The sequence below is a fragment of the Boleophthalmus pectinirostris genome, unplaced genomic scaffold (assembly GCF_026225935.1).
Source record: "Boleophthalmus pectinirostris isolate CB_2022bp ecotype Guang Dong unplaced genomic scaffold, ASM2622593v1 HiC_scaffold_20, whole genome shotgun sequence".
NCBI lineage: Eukaryota > Metazoa > Chordata > Actinopteri > Gobiiformes > Gobiidae > Boleophthalmus > Boleophthalmus pectinirostris.
The window spans coordinates 18,299,818-18,324,453 of NW_026571153.1; the positions used below are offsets into that span (position 1 = coordinate 18,299,818).

General features: G+C 38.1%; 3 protein-coding genes across 8 annotated transcripts; 2 read left to right on the top strand and 1 right to left on the bottom strand.

Moving 5' to 3' along the window:
- The first annotated feature begins 1,346 nt into the window (after positions 1–1,346).
- Positions 1,347–4,416, top strand: LOC110159449 (Y-box-binding protein 2-A). 3 transcript variants are annotated; one of them, XM_020924008.2, is made up of 10 exons: positions 1,347–1,551; positions 2,277–2,340; positions 2,409–2,442; positions 2,508–2,597; positions 2,670–2,891; positions 2,979–3,040; positions 3,121–3,352; positions 3,432–3,551; positions 3,627–3,683; positions 3,862–4,416. In XM_020924008.2, the coding sequence occupies exons 1-9, from the start codon at positions 1,473–1,475 to the stop codon at positions 3,645–3,647; spliced, it is 924 nt and encodes a 307-aa protein (XP_020779667.1). In that variant the 5' UTR covers positions 1,347–1,472; the 3' UTR covers positions 3,648–3,683; positions 3,862–4,416. The 3 variants fall into 3 exon arrangements, with proteins under 3 accessions (XP_020779667.1, XP_020779666.1, XP_020779665.1); XM_020924007.2 differs by having other exon boundaries at positions 1,348–1,551; positions 2,979–3,061; positions 3,630–3,683; XM_020924006.2 differs by having other exon boundaries at positions 1,349–1,551; positions 2,979–3,061.
- A 12-nt stretch (positions 4,417–4,428) lies between these two features.
- Positions 4,429–18,256, bottom strand: LOC110159470 (solute carrier family 2, facilitated glucose transporter member 4). 3 transcript variants are annotated; one of them, XM_055156430.1, is made up of 12 exons: positions 17,964–18,256; positions 17,166–17,282; positions 14,286–14,381; positions 12,491–12,651; positions 10,817–10,941; positions 10,339–10,454; positions 10,095–10,257; positions 9,227–9,414; positions 7,607–7,711; positions 6,645–6,746; positions 6,357–6,560; positions 4,429–5,556 (listed from the first exon to the last, which is right to left on the bottom strand). In XM_055156430.1, the coding sequence occupies exons 4-12, from the start codon at positions 12,535–12,537 to the stop codon at positions 5,314–5,316; spliced, it is 1,293 nt and encodes a 430-aa protein (XP_055012405.1). In that variant the 5' UTR covers positions 12,538–12,651; positions 14,286–14,381; positions 17,166–17,282; positions 17,964–18,256; the 3' UTR covers positions 4,429–5,313. The 3 variants fall into 3 exon arrangements, with proteins under 3 accessions (XP_055012405.1, XP_020779688.1, XP_055012406.1); XM_020924029.2 differs by lacking the exons at positions 17,166–17,282; positions 17,964–18,256 and adding an exon at positions 15,398–15,554; XM_055156431.1 differs by lacking the exons at positions 12,491–12,651; positions 14,286–14,381; positions 17,166–17,282; positions 17,964–18,256 and adding an exon at positions 11,133–11,280.
- A 77-nt stretch (positions 18,257–18,333) lies between these two features.
- tp53 (tumor protein p53) lies at positions 18,334–23,335 on the top strand. Of its 2 annotated transcripts, none has more exons than XM_055156439.1 (12): positions 18,334–18,482; positions 19,358–19,423; positions 19,507–19,558; positions 19,643–19,822; positions 20,583–20,757; positions 20,828–20,940; positions 21,027–21,136; positions 21,223–21,347; positions 21,451–21,533; positions 21,617–21,687; positions 22,123–22,178; positions 22,248–23,335. In XM_055156439.1, the coding sequence occupies exons 2-12, from the start codon at positions 19,368–19,370 to the stop codon at positions 22,337–22,339; spliced, it is 1,113 nt and encodes a 370-aa protein (XP_055012414.1). In that variant the 5' UTR covers positions 18,334–18,482; positions 19,358–19,367; the 3' UTR covers positions 22,340–23,335. The 2 variants fall into 2 exon arrangements, with proteins under 2 accessions (XP_055012414.1, XP_055012415.1); XM_055156440.1 differs by lacking the exon at positions 18,334–18,482 and adding an exon at positions 18,574–18,648.
- Positions 23,336–24,636: the final 1,301 nt, after the last annotated feature.

The following is a 24,636-nucleotide window of genomic DNA, read 5'->3' on the forward strand; positions in this document are numbered from 1 at the left end:
TGGTATAATCTGCGCATGCGTAACTTTTCATTCTAGTGCAGCACGTCTTCTTATTCATAACTTCATATCTGCGACCATACAAAAGCTTTCACCACTTATAATTTATACACGTGATCAAAGAATACTTAGTCAGACAAACTTTACCGATCCACATTTAAATTACATGGACAATGTGTAGGAAAATAAAATGATCAAAACATATCAAACAAAACAAACAAAAATATCATTATTTTGTTATATTTAGACTCCACACACCTTAAATGACCTATTTTATTTGTAAAGCTTTATTCTCATACCTTTATTTGTGTGTTCTTTGGGGTGTGTTTAGAATATATATATTATGTTTAGAGAATATTTAAGGTGGAATCTTTCTGGCCTGAATGCTGAATGCTAATTAAATGCAATCATTTAAATTGATTTTGTTGTGTTGAGTTCAGTTGGGTTTCCGGTGCCTATAGTGCAGTCACTTTGTAGCAGCAGACCTGCAGGTTAAATATAGCGATGAGGTGGGCTACTAGAGTCGCATGACCTATGTGTTTAAGCTTGTTGTTAAAATATAGATGACCTGAACTTTTTCTTCATTTTTAATTTAGTCTTAAACCAACCTCCAGAAAGAGTCTTAAACTTTACAAGCTAGGAGAACATTGTATTATCTGATTGTCAAGAAACATGTAAGCAGATAGGAGCAGAAATATTTGATGTGTAAAGATTAGAGCTGGCTAAATGGTTATTGTGTAAATGCAGAAATGGGGCGACAGGAAGATCAACTGTGACACCACAATAATAAACCTGACATTAAATTATTTTTGGAAATCAGAGTTACTGATTCTTTGCACAGGATCCACACTATCACAAGCCAATGTGCCTGGGTCCATTCTAATAGAATGAAATGTTCATCCTCTGATTACTTCATAAACCTATAAAACGGCAGCAAAGGAAACTGTTAAAATTAATACAGGGTCGAAATAATAGACTATTAAGAGTAATAGGCTGCCAATCTACCAATGTTTGGGCGATACATTTTTATCAGTCTATGTTCCAACAAAGTAAATTCCCAACTGCGCATTTAATCTGCGTTAATTTTCTCAATTCATCTCCTTCTTGACTCTTCAGGTGCAAAAGGCTTCAGAGGGAGAGCCTGGTACAGGTGAAGGGAACTCTGTTTTCTATTGGGTCTCTCTCCTCTGGGGGCGGGGTTTACAGCTGAGCCGAAGCACTGAGAGGTTTCAGGAGGCAAATGGCACTAACACTGCTGTACCTGCGCTCCACCTGTCAATCTTTCCCTCCCAATTGTTGAAGGCTCACAGCCAATTAGACACTGACTTCTGGACTCGTAGCCAATGAGGGCGTGCCTTTCTCTGGCTCTCCCAGGGGATGTCGGGATAAAACCTAAGGCTGCTGTCCTGAAAACTTTTGGGAAGAGTCAAAGGGAGGGAAACAAGAGTTAAAGTCTAGTTTGTTCGACTGCGAGTATGACAGACGCCGAGGCGCAGAGCGCTCCTCCAGCGGCCCCGGGGGACGATAACCCGCAGCCGGAGAGAAAAGTCATAGGTGGGTGCTGCAGGTGGAAATGCGCAGAAAAGATCGCAGCTTTACATCAAATTTAGATCAGATCAAAAATAGGAATTGCATGTACATAAATTTGTGTCGCGGTTCGCTTTTGTTTTCCCCAGTTGTGCCATAATTGAGTTTAAGAAATTCTAATTTATTACGGTGCTGTCTGTTCTGATCAGTTTCGTTTGGGAAGAAACACGTGTTCTGAATGTGATTACTGGTGCTATGTTAAAATTAAATGCGAGCTCTTAAGTGAAATTGTGGTCCTTTTTTAAAAATGAATTCTAATTTGAGAAAATTGCAGCTTGACTTTTCCTGATGAACAATGTGAACATGGACTTCTTTTTAATCAGCTGTTGCGCGCGTCATGGAGGCGGTGTGCTTCTCCCCACAGGTGGAAATGATTGCAGGTCATGGTAGACTTGTCAATTAATCGATTCTATAAAGGTTACTTTTAAAAACATGTCATTTGACCTCTCGGTCACTCAGATTTACTGAAGTAGTCTTATTGCTGTGATCGGCGCCTCTCACTCTGACCTGGTTTCAAAGTGTTACAGTTAATCATTGACAGCTTATGCTGGCCTCTCATTTCTTGTTAATATGACAAAGTCATTATCCTAGGCCCAGATAAGCGATCAGTTTCGTTCTTTACAACTGCATTTGAGGGACACTATACTATACTCACTATGCTATACTCTAAAAGGATTGTGTTTCTGTTTCAGCAACACTGGTCCAAGGCACAGTTAAATGGTTCAATGTGCGAAATGGATATGGATTTATAAACCGGTAAAAAGCTTATCTTCAAGTTAGTGGTTATTTAATATTTGGTTAATAGATTTGCCTTATCATTGTAGGAATGACACCAAAGAGGATGTATTTGTCCATCAGGTAGGTCAGGAGTCCCTTTCATTGAATTAACTTCTCTCCTTACTAAAGCCTAAATCTCTCTCCAGACGGCCATAAAAAAGAATAATCCTAGGAAATTCCTCCGCAGTGTGGGAGATGGAGAGGTTGTAGAGTTTGACGTTATAGAGGCAGCAAAGGTGGGAATTGTAAAAATCATTCATTTTTATCATGAACTTTTCATGTTTTCATACATTTTGCATTTGTTGCAGGGCTCAGAAGCGGCCAATGTGACTGGTCCTGGTGGTGTACCCGTCAAAGGCAGTCGCTATGCGCCAAACAAAAGGCGATTCCGGCGGCGATTCTTTCCTCGTAGTCCTCGTCCTGGAGATCAGCCCAAATCTGCTGATGGGACAGAGGGCGAGGGCACCGCGGATGAGGGCACTAGACCCCCACCTCGTCGCAGAAGACCACGCAGACCAAGGCCACAGGATGTAAGCAGTGTCAAGAGGTTCAAATTATTTTTACTTGTGTTTTGGTTGGCTTCTAAGTAAATGGTAAACTGAACAAGTGTGCGTTAGGGTGAAGCTGTGGAGCAGAATGAAGTAGCCGAAGGAGATCAGACGGAGCGACCAAGACGAAGGTTCTGGCGTCCATATCGGAGGTGTGTCATAATGTCAGTTTCAAAGTGCTCATAATGTGGCTCATGGTTCCTGCTCTTAGGCCCTTCAGACCACGTCAGCCTCAGGACCAGTCCACCACAGAGCAGGCTGTGACTCAGGAGGAGAAGGACTCAGAGCAGGCACCCAAAGAGCCCAAAGAGCTTTCAGATGACAAGCCCACAGACGCTGATCCTCCACACACCAACGGTGACGCCACAGACAGTCCAGGACAGAAGCCACGACGCCAGTCCAGACGCCGCAGACAGAGGAACTCTGAGTCCTCTACCTCTAAAGTAAATTATTAATGCCACTTTATGCTGTGCTGGATGCTTGTGCCAGCCTTGACTGCAACACTGAAATGCTTTTTATTAGAATGATACAGAAAAATCTGCCTCTGAACCTGAAACCCCGCCTCAGACCTCGAAAACATCAGACCTAAAGGCTGCTTCGCAGTCGCCAAAGACTTCTCCCAAAACAACAAAATCGCCAACAGTAAGTCTCTTCTGAACAGTTTTAGGTTGTTTTTAAGTTTGTTTGTTTTTTTTCTCAACAAATCTTTTCTTGCAGCAGACTACATCCACAGAGTGACCATCTATGGGACAGTCACAGGACCCTTGGCATCAGGTGAGTCTCTATTGAGGTGCTGCGGTTCTGATGAGGGTCATGAAGGTAGGATTGCACATTTTTAGAAGTGGCATGTTCTTGTTTTACTTGAACATTCAAAAACTGGAATAGGTCCTTTATGTTTTGAAATGTCAAATATGATACAACTGTCCTGCTTTTTCTTTTTTTCCTCTCATAGGTCCTAGGGTTGGAGACTGAACCCATTTCTGAAAGCCTGGCACTTCTCTCCCCTCCCTGCTCTCCCCCATCCTCCACTTCACCTCACCTCACGATCATCCTTCACCCCTATCTGTGTTTGGACATTACAGTCTAGTGTCTGACAACTAGAGCAGGTGATGTAGGTGGTAGTGGGTGTTGTATTTAGGGCAAAACTTAATATTTAAAGAAAATGGGATAAGAACAATTCTGCTTGGTGGCCCAGTTATTACAACCACTTTAAAACAATTTTCTTTTAAGTGACAAGATGAAACATTGTTGGAGAGATCTGCCTTGATTTTCATTTAACCATTTTAATTTGGTTGAAGTGGGGGATATGCCAAGCAGGTGTGAGGTTGGTGGTGCATTATGAGTCACTTTAGTTCTGTTGCCACCTCAGTATGTCCCATTCCTCAGTTTGAGGGGAGGATTAATGAAAACTTTATTTGTTAAGTTTGACTTTTGTGCTTTTTCTTTGGAGGGGATTATGTGCAATGCTTGTTGTTTGTTATAATAAATCATGTTTGGCACACTTGCATCGCAGCCCTTTCTTTCAATTTAAATAAAGCATTTTATTTCATACATTCAAAATTTGGTTCAGTAACTCAGAAAAATATGATCACAAATGAAGGAAAAGGTTGTGCACACCGCTCAACACACTGAACACCAATAAAAAGGTTAGGCTACCATGCGTTATATACAAAGAATAAAGAGTACACCAAAATTCGGTTGTGCAATAAATCATCAGTCAGAAATGCCCCCAAGTTGAGTGGGAGATATTGAAAACTGAATTTTCTCACCAATTTGGTTTGGGGAAGAATATTTTAGTAAGTTGTAATTTGAAATTCTTCTTAAAAAGCCAGCAATGGGAGCTTATTGGAAATCAAAATAACAAATGTGTTGTGAAATGTTACAAAAAAGGGTATGAGATGGTGATTTTATTTTACAATTCATATTTCTGTGACATTTACAGGCCTGCTTTAGTGCCTTTCTGATGAATTAATATAGTATTCTGAAAAAAATGTGTTTTGTCAATATTGCCCACCCCTACCTCAAAGAATATTTCAAGACCTTGGGTTCTGACAACTTGTTAAAATACAATACAATCAAGAATTCCACCTAAAACAATTAAATCCATTATACTTCTTTTACTATTAAAACATTTAAAAACCCACCAATCATGACTCAGGAAAACATCAAACTGTTCCCATCTTATTATTTTTTGTAACCATGGAGATACACCCAGGTTTTATCATAGAGCTTTTATAGATAAAGTGCAGGAATCAAAGTCAGTCACCTTTCAAAAACACAGACATCACCCTGGAATATCTTAACCTCAGCAGTTAATCTATCGTTTTGTTCTTCCTTCTGCTTTGGCATTACAATTCTCCCAGCCTAAATCAGAAAATATCATCTTATTTTGTATCAACAGTCTTCAGTGGTTGTTGGTGTCTCCCAGATAGGTCAGTTCAGTGCTGTCTTTTTCCATTTCCCCATCTGTATCCATGTCCATGTCTAGTCCCATATCCAGACTGACTCTTCTGGTGGACGAGTGGAAGTTTGATGCAATTTGGTCAAAAGTCTTGCCTCTCGTCTCTGGCACACGGAAAAATGTGAAGATCAGGAAGAAAAGAAGGAGCACTGCAAAAATCAGGAAAGCGTAGGGCCCTGTAGCATTCTGTAAAAGCCACAGAATAAATTTGGTTATGAGTATACTGAAGTGTAATATTGGTAGTATTAGTATTATTTAGTATTAAAGGTTCTATATTACGCAAAATTGACTCTTGTGAGCTTTAAGTCACACTCTGTTACGTCCTCAAAAACATACCTGGAGTCGTGCTTTGTTTCATTCACATATGTTTGAGTAATGCTTTATTGTTTGTATGTCTCATCTTTAAAGTTCAAAATGCTCTGTTCCCACTTATGATGTCATGAAGTGGTAGTTTTCATATTAACAGCTACATTTTACCTTTTGTTCAGTAGTGATTGACAATTCCAGGGATGAAATTATCTAAATGATTCTAGTGAACGTGCATCTAGTTTAAAAACACAGTGGAGCACTTCCTGTATTATCACATTACAGCACAAGGTGGAACAGAGTGTTTTCAGATGGAGAAAAGAACTTGTGCCAAAGCAGGTTTGTGTGTTAAACGTGAATAACACAAAACAAGAAACAACATTATAACAGAGATCAGAAAATAGTCTAATATGGGCCCTTTAATATATTATATTTTCAATACTGCTATTTTAATGCAGAAAATAAAGTAAATAATAAATACAATATTAAAAAAAATATTAAAAAATCTATCCTCAAGTAATTTGTACATACATACAAGATACTGAAGACTTCATAATAGCCCCAAAATAAAGACTATTTTGATGATAAGCAAATTAATTTCAACAAGGTAAGCCCTCAACCACTGATTTCCATGAACAAAACAAAAATAAGAATACAAATATTTCAGAAAGAGTACTTACAGCCACATATTGGAATCCCATGCCGATGATAAAGTTGGCCGTCCAGTTGGAGCAGCCAGCTACAGCCATGGCAGCTGGCCTGGGACCTTGTGAGAACAGCTCTGCCACAAAGAACCACGGGATAGGGCCTGGACCCACTTCAAAGAACGCCACAAACCCAAAAATAGCCAGCATACAGATGTAATTCATCCAGGGAACCTTATCCTATAGAAGATATGGGTTTGTAAAAATATATAATATTAATTGTAGGTTGAACTTAAAAAGGTAGTGAAGAGTTGAAATACTAACCAGTAAAGCAAGAGCAATAGTCATGACAATGGCACAGACGCACATGCCAGCCAGTCCTAACATGTGCAACGTTCGGCGCCCCATTCGCTCAACCAGGAAGAGCTGTTGATTCAATGTCAAGAGTATTACTCAAAGGTCTTAAATTACACAGAATTGACTTGTGTATGTTTTTAGGCATGTTATAATGTTGTCCTCCTCAAAAACATGCCCAGAGTTGTGTTTTATTTCATTCACACATGTTTGAGTAATCCTGCATTATTAGTCTGTTTTCATCTCCAAAGCACAAAATGCTCTGTTCAACCTTATAGCTTTTGTTTAGCAGAGATTGGCAATTCTGGGGTAGTAAATCCAAATCCAAATGATTTTAGTGAACATGTATGGAGTTTAAAAACACAATGGAGCACTTCCTGTATTGCCACATGACATCACAAGGTGGAACAAAATGTTTTCTTTTTGAAAGAAGAACACAGCCTAAATATGCAGGGTTTGTGTGTTAAACATGTATGAATGAAACAAAACACAACTTCAGGTATGTTTATTGATGAGGTGACAATATTATAACCAGAAAATCAGATCAGAAAATAATGTAGTATGGGCCCTTTAAACTATTAAATTTACTTTTTTTGTATAACATTGCCATTATGATTCAAACCTTATCCAGCACAAACAATACATTATATACAAATACAGTTAGGTTAAAAATAAGTACACTTATTTAGTTTAATGGTAAGTCTTAATGAATTTGATATTACTTGACCTGCCAAACTAAACTTGACCCATTTTAAGCTGAAGAAAATGCTGCTATCTTGTTTGCTCTTTGATAACTACAGTTAAACAGTAATAGAACCGCACTTTGATACACTTTCTATCTTTACTCTTACTGTTAAAAATAGATAATACAAAACATCTTCCACATGACATCGCCAGCATTTTTCTCAGGAAAATCTGTGCTTGTTACTGACCGAGACCACAGTGAAGGCACAGTTGACCACGCCCGCTCCTATAGTGGCATAGACTGGACTCTGGACCCCAGCGCTGATGAAGATATTGGTGGAGTAGTAGAAAATCTGGGCAGAGAAGTTAAAGGTGCACTTTGTAACTTTTCAGGAGAGGGATCCAACACCTGCTTGTCTCCATGGAGATTATTACTCTACCAAGAATATTTTACAGTATGGCATTCAGCTTATCTACCTTGCATTTTATTTATTTATTTTTTAATTATAGATGTTTAGTAGCCTGACCTCGCAGCATTAGGATTCTTTCGCATGACGGTAGTCAGGAACTTAATTTCATTTAACCAATTGCTGCTATTTGGTCGTGATGTATGTCACCGCAATGTAATGTGCCGCTAAAGAGGCTAACTGGTATATTAAGCTTTTCCCAAGATCCCATAAGAAGAAGAACAATAATGTCTTTCCCCTTGATCAAATTCACCAAACATTCTCTTTGTTCCAGCTTTAAATCCTTGATCTCGGGAATCGTTGCCAACACTGAATGTATGTTTCCTCTCTGATTGGCTGGTGCCTGAACTCACACTTCCAGGGTTCTTGCAAACTGTCTAGTGTATTTTGATTCCTGACCTTGTCGCTGGAGAGAAATGAAATTGAGAGGAGGCAATAGGTGGCCCCAGCCTGGCTAGATGTTTCTATAGCTAAAAATGGGATCACCTCTCCAATGATCTGAGCCATAATGTGGCCTGGTTCTGTCACCTGGTTATCTCCATGGAGATAAATGTAAGGTAATTCTCTGAAAATTCCAGGCAAAGAAAGGACATCTCTATGGAGGCAAACAGGTGGCAGACCCTGCACCAGAAACGTTACATAGTACACCTTTGCATCAAAGTTTTACATCTGCATAAGGTAAGCACATTGTTAGAAAATTACAAATGAAAGGTCTAAAAATAGCCCATGTTTGTATAGTTTCTCTGAACATAACAAAATGTTATGGGCCAGAGGCGGCGCTACCATTAGGCAAATGTAGGCAGCCACTTAGGGCCTCCGAACCTGGAGGGGACCCCCAAACAATTGCCCTTGCCGTTACAACTAATGGCTGAGGCCTCAGAGCAATTTGATTTTCTTTCAAAATAACATAAAATTAGAGTAGTTTACTTATAGAGATGTGCATTGCTCAAGAACAATGTAGGAAAACAGACAATAAATATAAAAAAAACAAAAAACAAAAAAAAACAACTGTGCATTATAGTGAGGGCCCCAAACTCAAGTTCACCTAGGGCCCCCAAATTGTTAACTCTGCCCAGGGCAGTAGACAGAGGGGACAAAGAGGTCTGTTTTCCCAGGACTCAGGGTTTTAGGGGCCCAGATTTGGACCTTCTTCCTACTAATTTATATTGAAGAGGGGCCCATGTAAGGCTTTTTGCTCTGGGCCCTTAAATTTCTGTCAAGGGGCCTGCTAATATTACTATTACACTAACAATAATAATAATAACAAAATAAGACTATGTACATACCTACCCACATATACATGCATGCATATTTATTGCACTTTACATTCCAACAGAAATCTCAAAGTGCTACAGGAAAGAAAATTTAAATGAACAGTATATTTTAGCAGGACGGACTTACTGCATTGATTCCTGACAGTTGCTGTGAGAGCTGTAGCATGATGGCGATGATCATGGGCTGCCGGTACATGGGAGAACGGAACAGCTCCAAAATGGACACCTTCCGCTCCATGTCCATCCGACGTTTCTCCTCCTTCATCTCGGCCAACATGTCTCCCACCTCCTGCCTCCCCGTCAGCCTCCTCAGGCCTGGACCAAAACACATTATTGGGAAAGAAATGCACAGAAAAAAATTCTCTGCAGTGAATAAATAAATAAATGAATAAAATATACAAGATTTGTGTGTGTGTTTTTTACATATAACTAAAAATCAATTATTATTTGTATCTATCTAAATAAAAACTGCTAGGAAAAAACTAAGAATTCAGTTGTTTCTGTCAAATTTTGCACAAATCTTTATCAAAATCACTACATTTGAAGCTTTATTCCATCTGAAAATCTGTACATAATACTTAACTCTTGAAGTGGTGCACTGTGTTAAGTGTTTTAGTGGAGGGTCCACTGTCTGCTTGTCTTCCTCAACATGTTAATAAACTTATGCACCTTCATAATGACAAATATGTGACACCACCAGGCCAGTTACAGGTCAGAGAGCTCATGCACAGTACAGATGAATGCTTTTAAAAGTATTTCTAAGCAATTAAAACACCTGTAACAGAATCAGTGCAAGAGATAGATGACTTTAATGCCATACTCTGGAGCATCCTGGGCAAAGGTATAACATATTCATGAGACAAATGTGATCTCCAGAATGTCCATCAAAAAAGTTACACGCCGCACCTTTAAGTCGATTTTTTTCATGTGATACTTGTACTCAAGTAACAATATTGAGTACTTTTTCCACCACTGATTATGTTTTCAGTTCTCACCACTCTTGGCATGATGCTCCTGACAACGTACAATGTAGAGGAATCTTGGGCTCTCAGGACAAAACGGTAACAGGGCCATTTGTAACACAGTTGGTACGACAGTTAGACCAAGAAGGACTGGCCACAACTCTGCACTCCCCAATAACGATTCAAGACCTAGGATCTGAGCCATAATGATTTATTAAAACACATGTCACTAAAACAGTCACTAAGGATGATATGATGATAGGAAATGTAGCCATACCTGTGCTAATAGAATACCTGTGACTATAGCCAGCTGATGTAAAGTGCCCAGTGCCCCTCGTAAACTCGTAGGAGCAATCTCACCAACGTACATGGGGGTCAGACCAGAAGACAATCCTACAAAGACAAAGTTCATTCAAGAGTATAATATTATAATATATCAAGTGTAAAATTAGTAGGGATGGGAGCCTTGTCCTGTGCTGAAAATGAGCTTGTGAGATTTTTTTCTTCATATTTTTACATCTACCTTGGATAAAAAGGTTTAAATTTGCTGAGTACCTCCTCTTGAGAAGTTCAAGTAATATCAAAAAGGAATACTACAATTACACCAAAATTGTCAAATTAAACACATAATAAAAAATCCAAACCAATTGAACCGAATGGCACAAATGTATTAAAGATTTGAATCAAAATCTCATCTTGTCTCGTTCTCGTAAAAATTGTGTCTTGTCCCATCTCTAAAAGTGAACTGTACTCACCGCAAAAGGCGCCAATGATAAAACGGCCCAAAATCATCATTTCAAAAGAATGGCACAGCTTGGATAGTCCCATCAGACTCCCACCAATGAAAGCAAATAAATTGTTGATGAGCATGGCTTTCCTCCTGAAACCACACACAAAGATGATAAGTCTTGTGTTAGTGGAAGAACATGAGTAGAACATGGCAACAGTTTTTGGTCTACATACGGAAAAAAAAAATCTATATATATTATATTTTACATGAGCATTTATATAATTATGCCTAGTTTGACACCAGTCTCTTATTATTTTAGCTACTTTTGAGTGTATTATTACCATTTATAGTTTTCCTCTTTGTTTCTACAATATATTGTGAGGTGTGAGCTGCTGTGTTCAAATAATTTCTCTTGTGGATCAATAAAGTTTGTCTGAGTCTAACTTCTCCACTAGATGGCAGCCTCCTTTAACCTGTGTTTTTTTGTTGAACGTTTATGAAGCGTCGACTTCGGAGGCAAATGCGGGAATTGAAGTCTATTTCTTTGCTTATTTAAAGCTTTAGATCACGTGTTGCAAGTCTCGTGCACGTACAATACTGTGTGTGACAAATTACGGGCAGAGTGACGCTTGGAAACACGTTAAGCTTAGAGGTCAGCGTGACTTCAGAGTTTGCCAGTGTTCTTTTTTTTTTTTTTTTTTAATAGGCTCTTGTCCTCAGTCTCCCTCCGCGCCCTCGTCTCCGTCCTGACCCACTGCTCCCCCTGGATCCTCTTTCAGTCACTGCAGGATGTGGCCCGTGTCCAGGTTCAACCCCAGCTCTTATTACTGACGAAGGGGCCTTAAGGAACTGCCCAGATATGAGCCTAATAAGTCAGATCAGGTTATCATTTATAGTATAGCATATATATCTACTTAGCTCACATTTTCCAGGAATATGCATCACCTGAACAGATCTACTTTGTGCAGTGGTGGAAGAGACAACTCAAAGAGTAATGTGTGGTGATTTTATGCTGAATTGTTATAATTTTATGGCATTAGAAGTGCCTGAATCAATTCTAAAAAAAGAAAAAAAATCTGTAAATTTTCATTTATATATTTTGGTTTGGCTCAATGTTGTGTGTTGTACATAGTTAATCTCCACTGCTAAATTTGTGACTAAACCAAATCAGTACAAGCGAAATTCAGTCTAAACCAAAACAACAACATGCAGCAGAAAACCTGGACTTATTCCCAACTAGTTATTCCTTTATTTTATTATTTTTTTTAATAAAAGCCTGAATCAGACTACCCTTAAGACAACAGGCCCAATCGGGATTCTATTTATTTATTGTTTATTTGAATAAGGACAGATACACAAACAAAGATTAACAATTCAGTAATCTGATTCAGGTGTCACAGTGTTTATAGCCAAGGCTAATTCGCAACACTCGTCTCCAGAAAGGCTTTTAAAACTACTATACATTTACTAGAAAGCAATGGGATTGTTGGTTGAAAAAGTAATAAATACAGTGAAAGTGTCAAAAGAATCCGAATATCAAAATATCACACACTTACAAACTCTGCAACATGTGTTTTTAGTAGGAGGTGAACCCATATCACTCTGACAAAACGCAGCAGGAGAGCAAGAATAAAAGTCACTCAGCTATATCTATATTCTAAAATGCACTATCCGTATTCTCTGTTATATCTTTTCTTACCTGCCCAGCCACTCGGACACAAAGCCCACACAGAAGGAGGAGAACATGCCCCCGATGGAGAAGATGGCGACGGAGAGGGACCACAGAGACGTGAGGGTCCCTGTGGGGATGGGCTCTCCATATCGGTGTTTCCATGTGGCGTTATAATCTGCCTCAATGATCTGGACAAAGGAGACATATTAGGCAACTTGATGTTTTGAGCTGTGAGGCATGTTAGAATGATTATCCCTCATCATTAGCTTAGTTGTATTGTGACTGATGTATACATGTTTCAGTTGCCTTGCATTGTCCTATATTTGAAGCTTGAGTGCTCAGAAAATTTCCATGTGCCCCTACCATGAATACTCGCCCACAGCCCTATGCTTGCTTCTTTTTTATGTATTTATTTATGTTTTGACAAATTTAAACTCCACTTTAAATAGGGTTTTCTAGAACACTGTAAATTATTAGTTTTCATATGGGAAAATGCCACCATGAAGATGCAGAAAAAACAGGAGAGAGTGTTTACTGTAGGGAAAAGCCCAACCAGGAACAGGAGATGAGAATTAGCACTAGCTATACACTATTTATGCGTCACATCAGCTGCATTTTCTGCCAGTCACTATACATGACTGCATTGTCCCTGGTAGAATTTGTTCTGCAGTTTTGAACATGGAGTCGGTGGCTGCTTCTATTAGTTTCCAATAAAAAATATGTAAAATAATTCTCAACATAAGTGACAGTTTATTACTCAATACCAGATAAAATATGTATGTCTTCTTTACATTAACTAAGTATCCTCCCATTACCTCTTGTGTTGTAATGTGTTTAACAATGTAAGCTATGTGTGTATTGTATATCTGTAGTTGTAGGTCTAGGCACATGTTGTTGCCCCCAGATGCCAGAATGCCTCAAGGGCAGCCATCAGAAGTTCACCTGACCATAACATAAACCATGACATAAACCATAACATGAACCCACCTCTTTACATTTAAAGTGGGTGAGACACAGAATTTGGCGAAGTAAACTTTGGCACTGGGGTACGTAGTTTTTGTCATAAAGTATCATCAGTACCTCTCATCTTCAATATATAATTACTGCATTTATGTTTATTTTTGTCTGAACACATGACAGTAATGTATAGCAAAAAAAAAAAAAAAAAATGTTTCAGAGTTTGTGGAGTCTTGTGCTAAATTGCTCTCTGGATATCACCTTGACCACAGGCCACATTTACACTGACAGATGAAAATAGAAGTTATTATGACAAATACATACAAGGTTATTTTTGTTATAATAATTTCACAGCTCAGGGGATTGATCCCAGCTCTGACCAGTGCATATCCTTGACCCACCTTGATAATAGATGAATTTAGGGTGTAAGAGATTGGTGATGGTGGTGAAGCCGACGGAGCAGAATAACAGACACTGTGCCCCAGGACAGCTGTGACTATGACTACAAAAGTTGTTTACCGCTGGACTGAATGTATAATGTCAGTGTGACACTTAGAGAGGCTTGTCAAGCTTGTAAAGTACAATACAAATATAAGTTTTATGATTTCATTTTTCTATAATCCTAAATATGAAGTTTCACATGCCGCTGTAGACTGTAACTCTGCTTCTGCATATTTCATTTCAACATAAACCAACAGCTTTTGTCTGGCCCTGTTTCTCCTCAAAGTTTATTTTCTAAACAGAGTCACACAGAGAATGTTGTGGAATTACTGTGTGGCCGTGGTAAATGTCAGTGTGTGAGGTGTAAGCCATCTGACACGGACAGTGTTTACATGAACCACTCTGTTCTGTGGTGGGACGGTACCTTCTGGGGGGCATTGATGACCCCGATGTTGTATCCAAACTCCAGAGACCCCAAGACGGCCGTGAAGACGGATAGAGCAAGAGTTCCAGTCACTGTCTGAGCACATAAAGGTATTTACATTTGTGGTATGGTGCCATTGGACAGTTAATCATATGCACTAAATATAACTGCAATCCCAAAGACCACTCGTCCATGTAACACTGTGAACTTTAACTTCCCTCGAATTTCCCACAAGCCCTGGCAGCTGTCTCTACAATGACAGACAGAGTGACCTTTGGGAGAATAGGTCTTTTCTCTTGGCACCTTATGTAGCTGTTTCATAACAAAGTAGTTACCTAGCAGTCAAGTATTTTGACTGAGATCATGTGGTTGCATTAATGTTATCAAAATTATACCTCTATTTATATTTGGATAATGGGTATGGTTTGATCGTTTTCGCTTGCAGACTCAATGTTTATGAGATTTTATAAGCTAAATGTAAACTATAATACATAAAATATTTTTCTTATGCTAGGCTTTGACACATGTAACGGGTTGCATTTGCATTTCTTTTATTTCAGTAGCTGCTGAACAAATTAATTTAAGATAACATTCAACTTATGTCAACAATAAAACCACATTTCCCCTGCACCGAATAATAGAGAATTGACTTGATTTTAGAACTAAATATATATTTATCAGTGTCAGTATTGTAGTTTGAACTGAAATGACGTTTGGAGGACAGACATTGTTTATGAGGGAGCTGGAGGAACCAGTCATTCAACTGTAGCACGTAAAAAACTGCAGCTCTAACTGCGATAGGCTATTAAGTTGGACAAGGTCACTGGAAACTGTAGAGTTCAGCTCCTATTTACCATGTAAATTACATTATGTTTGACAAAACTGCGCTATTATTAACATGAATATAGATCTTGCTCATTAAAAAGGGTAGGTTTTTCCATTTTGCAAGCATGCCTTATGCTTCAATCCGTGCGTAAAGAGCTCCCGCATGGAAACAGTAACAGACTTACAGCTCATCATTTGCTAAACAAATTGCATTCAAAAGAAAATACCATGATAATGATAATAATAAATAAACAAATAAATGAAATTGCTTTTTTCCTATAATTTACCTCCCCTCCAAGTTGCTGAAAGCCGGCCGGCATGACGTTATAGCGGCTTCCTTCAGCCACAAACGGAGACACTCTCCAAGAAAGTCGTTCCAATCACAGTGCGTGCAGTGAAATACGGATAAGGCCGAGAAAAAAAAAAAAAAAAAAAAAAAAAAAAAAACAATGACCACGAGAGTAACAGCGCGCGCGTCTTTTCCAAGTTGTCGTTGCCTGTTAAAGTGTGAGTTGTGCTTCTGGCCAAGAAAACGCAACACACCCCACGTGCGTAATGGACGGTTTGTAGAGGGGGAGCAGAATGGGCTGATCTTGAGATCCTGTTACAGAGCAGAAAGTGTATGAAGTGTAGATGAACGGGCATATGCCATGATGTGTAAAAATGCCCCTTGGATTAAAAGGATTTTGTTGGATAAATTTTGTCCACTGTGAATTTGCAGCTCCTGCGCAATGCGTCATGTCATGTCTATAGAGCCTATGTGTTTGTAAATTTCAACAGTTAGTATTTCACCTTTAAAATATGATCAAATATAATATTAACAAACTGAAAGTTATAAATATTGAAGAATCTCTGTATAATCCTTCAGTCCAGACGTGATCCATACCAAAAGAAAAATTCAACTGTCAACTGACTTCTTCAGTTCAGAACTGAAGAATTCAGTGGGATGAGCAGCAAAGCTTCACTCTGAAACCTTTGTTCTGTTCACAGAATTGAAATTTTCCTTTGCTATAATATTTAAGAATGGAAATTGTAACAGCAAGTTAGCAAGTCTTCCAGCCAGGCCTAAACCTGAATAAGTGTACAAATCTTTGTGCAGAAGGTCACCAGAATAAAAAACAAATAATAAAAAAAAAAAAAATTAAGTATAATTTGCAGGTTTGCAAAGTTCAACCTTTTATTTACAAACATCTACAGCCCATGTCTTAGGTCACTTGACTCCGTTCATCTTCTATGATGGACCTCAGACGAACCCCAGTCAACATGGCGCGGTACAGTATGACTCACCACTGCTCGTGAGTGCAGCAACCGTCTGTCCCCCCACCCTCTATAAAGCCCCCTTCTATATTAGATCACATACCAGCGGGGTCACAATACGTCCTCATTGCACACAACAAAGCCAGTCCTCCAAAGGCAACAGGTGGGCACTATATTTGGATGGCACCTTGGTTAACAGGGTTTGACTAGAGCAGTTTATTGGCAAGTATAATATTGGGGGTGTGTAGGGGGCGTTGTCGATAGTGAGAAAAATTAGTCACTGGAAAGATATACACTATAAATACATTTCTTAACAATTCTCTCCCCTTAGAGACAGCCTCTGCACTCCACAACTCATCCTTTTGAGAAAAAAAAAAAAACAGGAGGAGAAGAACTTGACACCGCTCATTTTTAAGACAGGGGCCCCCAGCCAAGTCATGTGTGAGTGTAGGACTAAATGTAGAAGAAACCTTATGCCATCAGGCGTGTAGACCTACCATCGTAGTTTTAGAGTTAAAATTATGCTATTTTACATGTAATAACTACTGATGGCATCCCCTAGAGCTAAAAACACAAAAGGCTATAAGGTGAAAAGAATATACAAAATAGTTTAATAAGATGTTAAGATTTCAGGAACATTACTCTTGAATGCTTATATTGCAAAGTCAACTAAAGAAGGAAATAATATTAAGGATCCAACTGTGATGAGAGAAAAGTCAGAAGATGTAGATTTGAAAGGTAATGTGATGTTAAAACCATGACTTTGTATGCTGTTTGAAGTAATAGAGTGTGACTGACCTCCCCAGCCTACATAAATATGTCCTCCATTTCCCAACCTGAAGGGGGTGAGCTGGTTCAACACACGTCACAGTGAGTAAACTCATGTGATTGGGACAGGTGTACACTGCATGACCACTGTAAAAGACACATACGTCAACACATTATTAGTAGTCCACTGTGTAATTATTTTTCAATTAGTCCATATAGGGATTTAAATGCCAATATATAATTAGAATTAATAAAACAGATAATGGAAAGCAGACATTTATTCTTGAATGACCTTTTGCCTTGAATATTCCACCGTATGGCATTAAACTTGTACTTGCACTGGTTCATTACAGGTGCTTTGAAAAATACCTTGAAAATCTGCATTATCTGAGTGTAAGTGCCTACTTGGCCTGTTGGCCACTCCATGAAAATAAATAGGTTTAATGCCATACTGTTGAGCATTGTTGCAAACCAACATCTCCATTGTCACAAACAGCTGGGAGACCCTCTACCTGAAAAGTTACATAGGTCACCTTTAAAAGAGGGTCTATCTCTATCACAATTAATCATAAATGTTAAGATATGTGTGTTTGGTTTTCTGTCTAATTTTTCTGTCCTTAATTGTGGAATAAGGTGAATTTAAACTGTATAAATGTAAGCACATACTTCTGTGTGAGCATCAAGAAATCATCAGCAATTAATCACTATGAATTAGATGCCATAAAATGTAGATTAGTTTTGTTTAACCTTTGTATAGTAACATACAATCTTGCTTTTTTTTTTTTCTTTTTTTTTTACTTACAATAATCTGTTTACTCATGCACTCACCCATGTGATGATTTTTCATCTGCAGTGTGCCCCTCCTCCGTCGTTCCAGTAAAGTTTCGTTTCGTCACAGTCTGTAGTGATGCATTTAATACCCATCGTTTTTCAGCCGATATATATAGTACTTGTCTCTAGAATTGTGTATTATTTATGGCAAACATTAAATCGTAAAACGATTGCAATAAACCGTATAGTCTTATAAATTTTACGGCTTTATCTTTATTTTTTAAACGAACCAAAGCATAATCCGGTCCCCGTACATGTTGTAAAGATTGAGTAAAATCCTGCAGTTGTGAGCGCAGCTCGTTGTCATACAGTCTAGGATCGTGCTTCGCCGTGCAGGCAAAGCGGAGCAGCGTGCCTTCTGATTGGCTGGCTGAGTCTGTTAAATCGCTGCACTTCCCCCTTCTTTTTGTGGGAATCCCCAAACAACGTGCTCGGCTGGGCCCAAAATATTTGGGAATTTACAGACGATCTATCCCCAGTCCCACCACATCGAAGCGTTGATCATCGAGCAATTTGGTTTGTAAACGACTTTAGTGTGATAAAATGTGTACATGTGATTCATTGCGTTTCGTGATACTTTGCATCATTCATTGCGTCGTTGCGAGGAGTTTGCGTTAATACGTCGAGTGAACGTATGCCTTGTGACCGCCGATTGAATATAATATTTTGTAGGATCTAAAAGGTGCATTAAATGTAATTTGTTACCATACAGTTTCCATATAATAACAAATTGTGTATGCAATGTCGAGACGATGTAAAGTTTCATTTGAATGAAGCTCTTGATATAGGCCGCCCGAAAGAAAATGGACGTCAAATGTTAGCATCACAATAGCATTAGCATCTTGCGATATTTATGAGGTTTACAAACTGTGTCTATTTTATTTTGCCAATTTAGAAGTATTTAAGGTTTACTTTTCCTTACATTTAGTACATTTAAATTCGAAAGATATTGTTTTTACTCTTCAAAGTGCGAGTGAAATGGCTGGCCTTTGTAGTTGCACTTCCTGTTTTCGCATTTTCAGCAACTTTTCCCCATGTTTTAACTACATGTTGCTCATTAATTAGTAATTGTATTGGTATATTTAAATTACCATTTTGACCACTGTTTTTATTATTAATAGTAAGGGGATGATCCCATTTGTCTTGACCCGGTTTAAGGAGTCTTTTTGTACTCACGCCAAGTATACCAAGTAGTACATGCTTTCTGACAGCACAAATGAAAAGGGGTTACTGTTGTGGCGTACTGTATAGATGAATGTACATGGGCTCTGTTTATGGACCTGATCATTCAACCGTGATGTTTGTGGATTTAGTAGTCTTTGGGTTCAATTATACAGGTACATCATGACTTTATTTATATATATATATATATTTTTTTTTTTTTCATTCAGTGTTGGAGCTATGGATGAACTGACACCCAGCCAAGAAACTACTTTCTTGGAGCTGTGGGGCAGTATGTAAGTTAAGCAACTTTTGTTTTAAAAGCCATATAACATAAACAGTTAATTGAGATGGTCTGAATTTTTTCTGTCATTTTTAGCTCTACGCCGTCAATCTCCACCATGGCCACTGATGAGGAACCCTGGCCCACTGTACTTGTTACACCATTTTCTTGAAGAAGAAATTGAACACTGACAAAATGCTTGGATAATAATGATTCATTTAATCTCTTACAGAATTTAAATGCCCTGGCAAATGATTTTGATGAGCGTCTATTTGAGCTTTCACAAAATGAAATTCCTCCCAGTATGCCCCCCTCTGCGTCCTCTGTGCCAGAGACCTGCGACTATCCAGGGGAATACAATTTTACCCTTCGGTTCCAAAAATCAGGCACTGCTAAAAGTGTTACATCCACGGTAAGTAATGATGAGTGACGTGAGTAGGCTGGAATTTGTGGATTGCTTTGAAAAGTCTACATTTCATGTACTAATGAGCACACACTTCAGCGGACAAAGCACTGATAAAGTTTTGTTTAAATTTAAAACTTTTAAAACACAAAATTGGTGTTCCACTGTAGTAAACTTAAGCTTAGTCTTGGAAACTGGAGGAAGGATGAATTGAAAATGGTCTTACCTTAAAATAACGTTAAAATTCATTCTTTCGAATCTCCACATCCTCATTCGTCTGGAATCATTCATTGTGACGATTCGCTAAATTCACAGGTCTGTAGTCTGTCACTGCTTTGGGAGAGCCAATGGCATTGACTTTTTCTGGGTCACTCCATTAGCAGCCTGCTGCAGTTGGTCAATGTAGGTGAAGTAAGTGTGGTCTGCACTATGCTCCACCCCTGGTCCTGGGCAGAGCTGAAGTCTGGTTGTAAAGCACCGCTCCAACATGACGGGACATGTTCTGCTTGGACTTCCTCCAGCGCTCAAATGGTTAAAAATGAGATGAGGGAAGGTATAGCCTCCATTTCATTTACTAGCTCTAGTCGTTAACGTGTTAACTTTTGTATCCTTTTTTAAAAAAAAAAAAATTCTTTACTTTGATTGTAAATAGTAGGTTTTAATTTTTAGTTTTAACCTTTTGCACCTTTGCTGGACTGAAGACATTTTTTACATCTTTGCTTTAGCACATTTTAAAGCTATGTTTGTTTGTCCTTGTTTTTTCTTCCAGTTCTCAGAAACCTTAAACAAACTATATTGTCAGCTGGCAAAGACGAGCCCAGTTGAGGTTTTGGTTACAAAGGATCCTCCATCGGGCTCTGTGTTAAGAGCCACAGCAGTTTATAAAAAGACAGAGCATGTAGCTGAAGTGGTCCGTCGATGCCCCCACCACCAAAATGAGGATGGTATGGAACAAGCTGTCTTACGTTTGCATGTTTTTCTTGACTGAAAAGAAATACCTTTTTTTTTCACCAGTGATGGAATATAAAAGCCACCTCATCCGGATCGAAGGCAGTCAGCTGGCTCGTTATTATGAGGACTTCAGCACGAAGAGGCACAGTGTGACCGTCCCCTATGAACCCCCACAGGTGGGTCCTGTGTAAATGTATAAAGTAATAGAGGGAAGGCATAGATTTTATGCAGAACTCATTTAATTAGTTTCTTTGTATTTTAGCTGGGCTCGGAGAGGACCACTATTCTGCTGAGTTTTATGTGCAATAGCAGCTGCATGGGAGGCATGAACCGCCGTCCCATACGCACTATTCTTACACTGGAGACTCCAGAGTAAGTTTTATTTTCTATTTAGACATGTACTTTGAATCTCTACAGAAAGTTTTTGATGGTATTTGTAATACCTTATGTTTTTTTAGTGGGCTGGTCCTAGGTCGAAGGAGCTTTGAGGTGCGTGTCTGCGCATGCCCCGGCAGAGACCGCAAGACTGAAGAGGAGAACCGGACCAAGTCTCAAACTGGCACAAAGGACACAAAAAAGCGAAGTAGGTGTTTGTTTGGGGTTCTTTGTAACAGTGCTTTAATTTCTTACTTCCATGCTGATATGGCCATTTACAATTTTTCATGTACATTTTTTGCTTTGAAAAGAGTCTGCCCCAGCTGTGGAAGTTCCTGTTAAAAAGACAAAATCTTCAAGTGGAGAGGATGATAAGGAAGTTTTCATATTGAATGTGAGTTAAATGCATATAACTTTCTGACATCATTACTGTCTGCACTTGGATTACATTCTTTCTCTTTTTTTTTTCCTCCTCAGGTTCGTGGACGCGAGCGTTATGAGATGCTCAAGAAAATTAATGATGCTCTCGAACTGCAGGACAAAGACAAGTAAGACCCATGTAAACATTTACAAAACTGTACCTGAACCTTACATGCAAATGATACACAAAAGAAGCATGTTATAGAACTAAAGATGCTTTTCTAGGCTCTGGGTTGTTGTGTGTTTTATTTTATTTTATTTTATTTTTTCCTTTGGTTATGTAAGATTTTGTCTTTCACCAGTATAGATATAGATGGATGTATATTGTAAAAAAATGCAGATCTTCCCATCAAAATAAGACTGCTGTGTGCATCTTGTGTAGAGTTTTATTATCAGTGTACTACAAACACTGGAGTGCTTTTGACCGGCTAGTTGTGAATAGCGTTAAATAAAGTTAGGAGTCAGTTGGAACAGATCAGTGCACAAAGAACAAATTAAGCTTTAAAATATACAGTACCTTTGTTTGTATTTATTTATTTACTTTTTTGTTTTGTTTTCTACAGTAAAAAGAACAAAGCTAAGGTGAACGTGCCTTGTGGGAAGAAACTCATGCTGAAAGGTGAGAAGAGCGAGAGTGATTGAGAAGCCTGCCCCCGTTGGACAATTTATGTGCTTTTGTTTTCATCAGGTTATTGGCAAACTGTAAGCTATTGCCTCAACAGTATACTGACTAAGGAAAAGATGAGTATGAAAAACAGCCACTGCCCGATTATGACTTGAATTAATGTTGCCTTTTGTGAACACTACTGTACCAGAGTCCAATTATGCTGGACCAGTGGTGACATTTTATTGGCTTTAAAGGGGCTGTACCTTTTTGTTTGTATTTTTTTTCCATGTAAATTTGTTTTGCCTCCAGTATAGAATTATCATTCACGAGCCAATACGAAATGCTGTTGCACTGTTGGCATGATAGTTGTTAGCAGTGATGTGGCAGCAAAACTTACTTGAAATGCTTTACCAACAAAGTGAGGAGTACATATGGACCACTACTAACAGTTTCAAGTGAACTTCTGTTTTTCAAATTAAGACTGTAAAAATCAAGTACAGCGCCTGGACTGTTTTTACACAACCAACAAATATACTATGGTTGCCTAAACTGTTCTATGCAGAAGATGATTGACATGACAATAATCACATTTCACTGGACATTTTAACCACAAAATCAAGCATGTCTGTTTTTAAAGGAAATTTCTCCTGCTTATTTAGTTGTATTTTTGTTTTTTTTAAATCAAAATCATGAAATATGTCATATCCTTCATCATTTGTATGATTTAATACGATAGATTGGACTTTCGATGGGTTGGCTGGGACACCCCATGAAATTGTCAACAGTATTATTGCCTAGGGATTAAGTAAGCTTCTGTGGCGGTTGTGGAGCTATGTATTGGGGGAAAAAAAGTGTCTTCATTAAGAAATAATAATAAAAGTGCTAGTCATAACCTAAATTCAGCCAGCCACAGACTTGAGTCTATCCCCTTAGCACTTCACTAGTGAAACTGTCCAGCCACTAACTTCTTTATGCTGCCAGCTGCTTTCTTTATGCTGCCAAGTATATTTTAAAGGCATTCCTTTTTATGTAGAATTTTAGACTTTATTTTGGGAAGTTAGTTTTTATATAAGATCTTTGGTTCTATTTTTTTTTTTCCTTATTACTATTTTGTATTAATCCATTTTTATAACTGGTGCTAAAAGCCCAATAAAGCTTCAATGTAAACATTTTCCTTGCATTTCTATTCATTCTGCAGCTACCAATGCGTATGTTAGAGTTAATATTTTTAGTTTTGAGATCATACAATGTTTTACACTATATTTAAATATACGATTTCTTGGTATATATGAGTATAAATGATTTTAGGTGTGTTTAATATGGTTAGAAAGGCTGAAATGTTGCACTTTCTGCTTTAAAATATCCACAGTCCACACAATGTAACATTTAATATGGCTTTGTATGTTTTGAGGTATTCACCCATAACATTTTCACTAAACATGGTAGAAAACTCAGATATTTATAAATAACTTTCTAGAACCAATTTATTTTAAGCAGAACAATCTTCAAACTCCTCATTCACATTTGGCCCAGAGATCTTCGTCACCACATTTTAAGGATACCTCTACCTTGATTATCTCAACACAGCCAGTCACTTTCCTTACGTCTGGTGGAAAAGTAGCCCACTTGGATGTTAACCTGATAATGAATACAAATTAATCTTGTGTTTAGGGCTGTGTCCAGTCAACTGAATTTTAATTGAGATTCAGATTTAGTCATTTCTAAATGTCAATGATGTGCTTGGATGACTTTTATAGAAAGGTCAAAAGCTTATAGTTTGGAGCTGAGTTTAAACTTTGTGTTAATTGGCGATGAATAAAAGAGTGTATTGTTTCTGTTTTGGATATTATTATTGAAAACACTTTTCTTAGACAAAGATTTCATACAGATCATTGATCAATATGAGAGGGAAAATCACTTTATTCACTTTAATCACTACTTTTTTCATTCATTTTATAGCCTATCCTATGTATTAATTAAATAGTGTTTAAATGTGTTTAAATTACATGGTTTACATTAAAAGATCAGATACTTAAATTACTATAAATTATTGCATTATTTGAACTGCATTTCTTATTTGTTGCTTCCATGCCTCACAGTTGTTTTCAGCTAAGTGAATTTAAAATAATTCAGTCCATTTTATATAATACATTTGTAGTTGCAGCCTTATGAGTTACTTCTGTATTTATGTGTTTGTTTTTCACATCACACGCTAACACCTTTATGTCCCTTTTCCTTCATACACAGTACTTTGCATGGCAGATAGGTGAAAATGCAAAACAAGTATCAATGTATCCTTTTGTACAATGTTTATATTTCCTGCACTGGGCCAGCTCTATATTTTCATAATACAGTCCTGACTTGTCATTTCATTTAGACTGGATGTGGGTTGAGTCTGTTCAGGTCTTAGGATTTTCTTTGGTTTAGAATTTTTAAAAAGTAAAATATAAGGTGAAGATTTCTCATTACA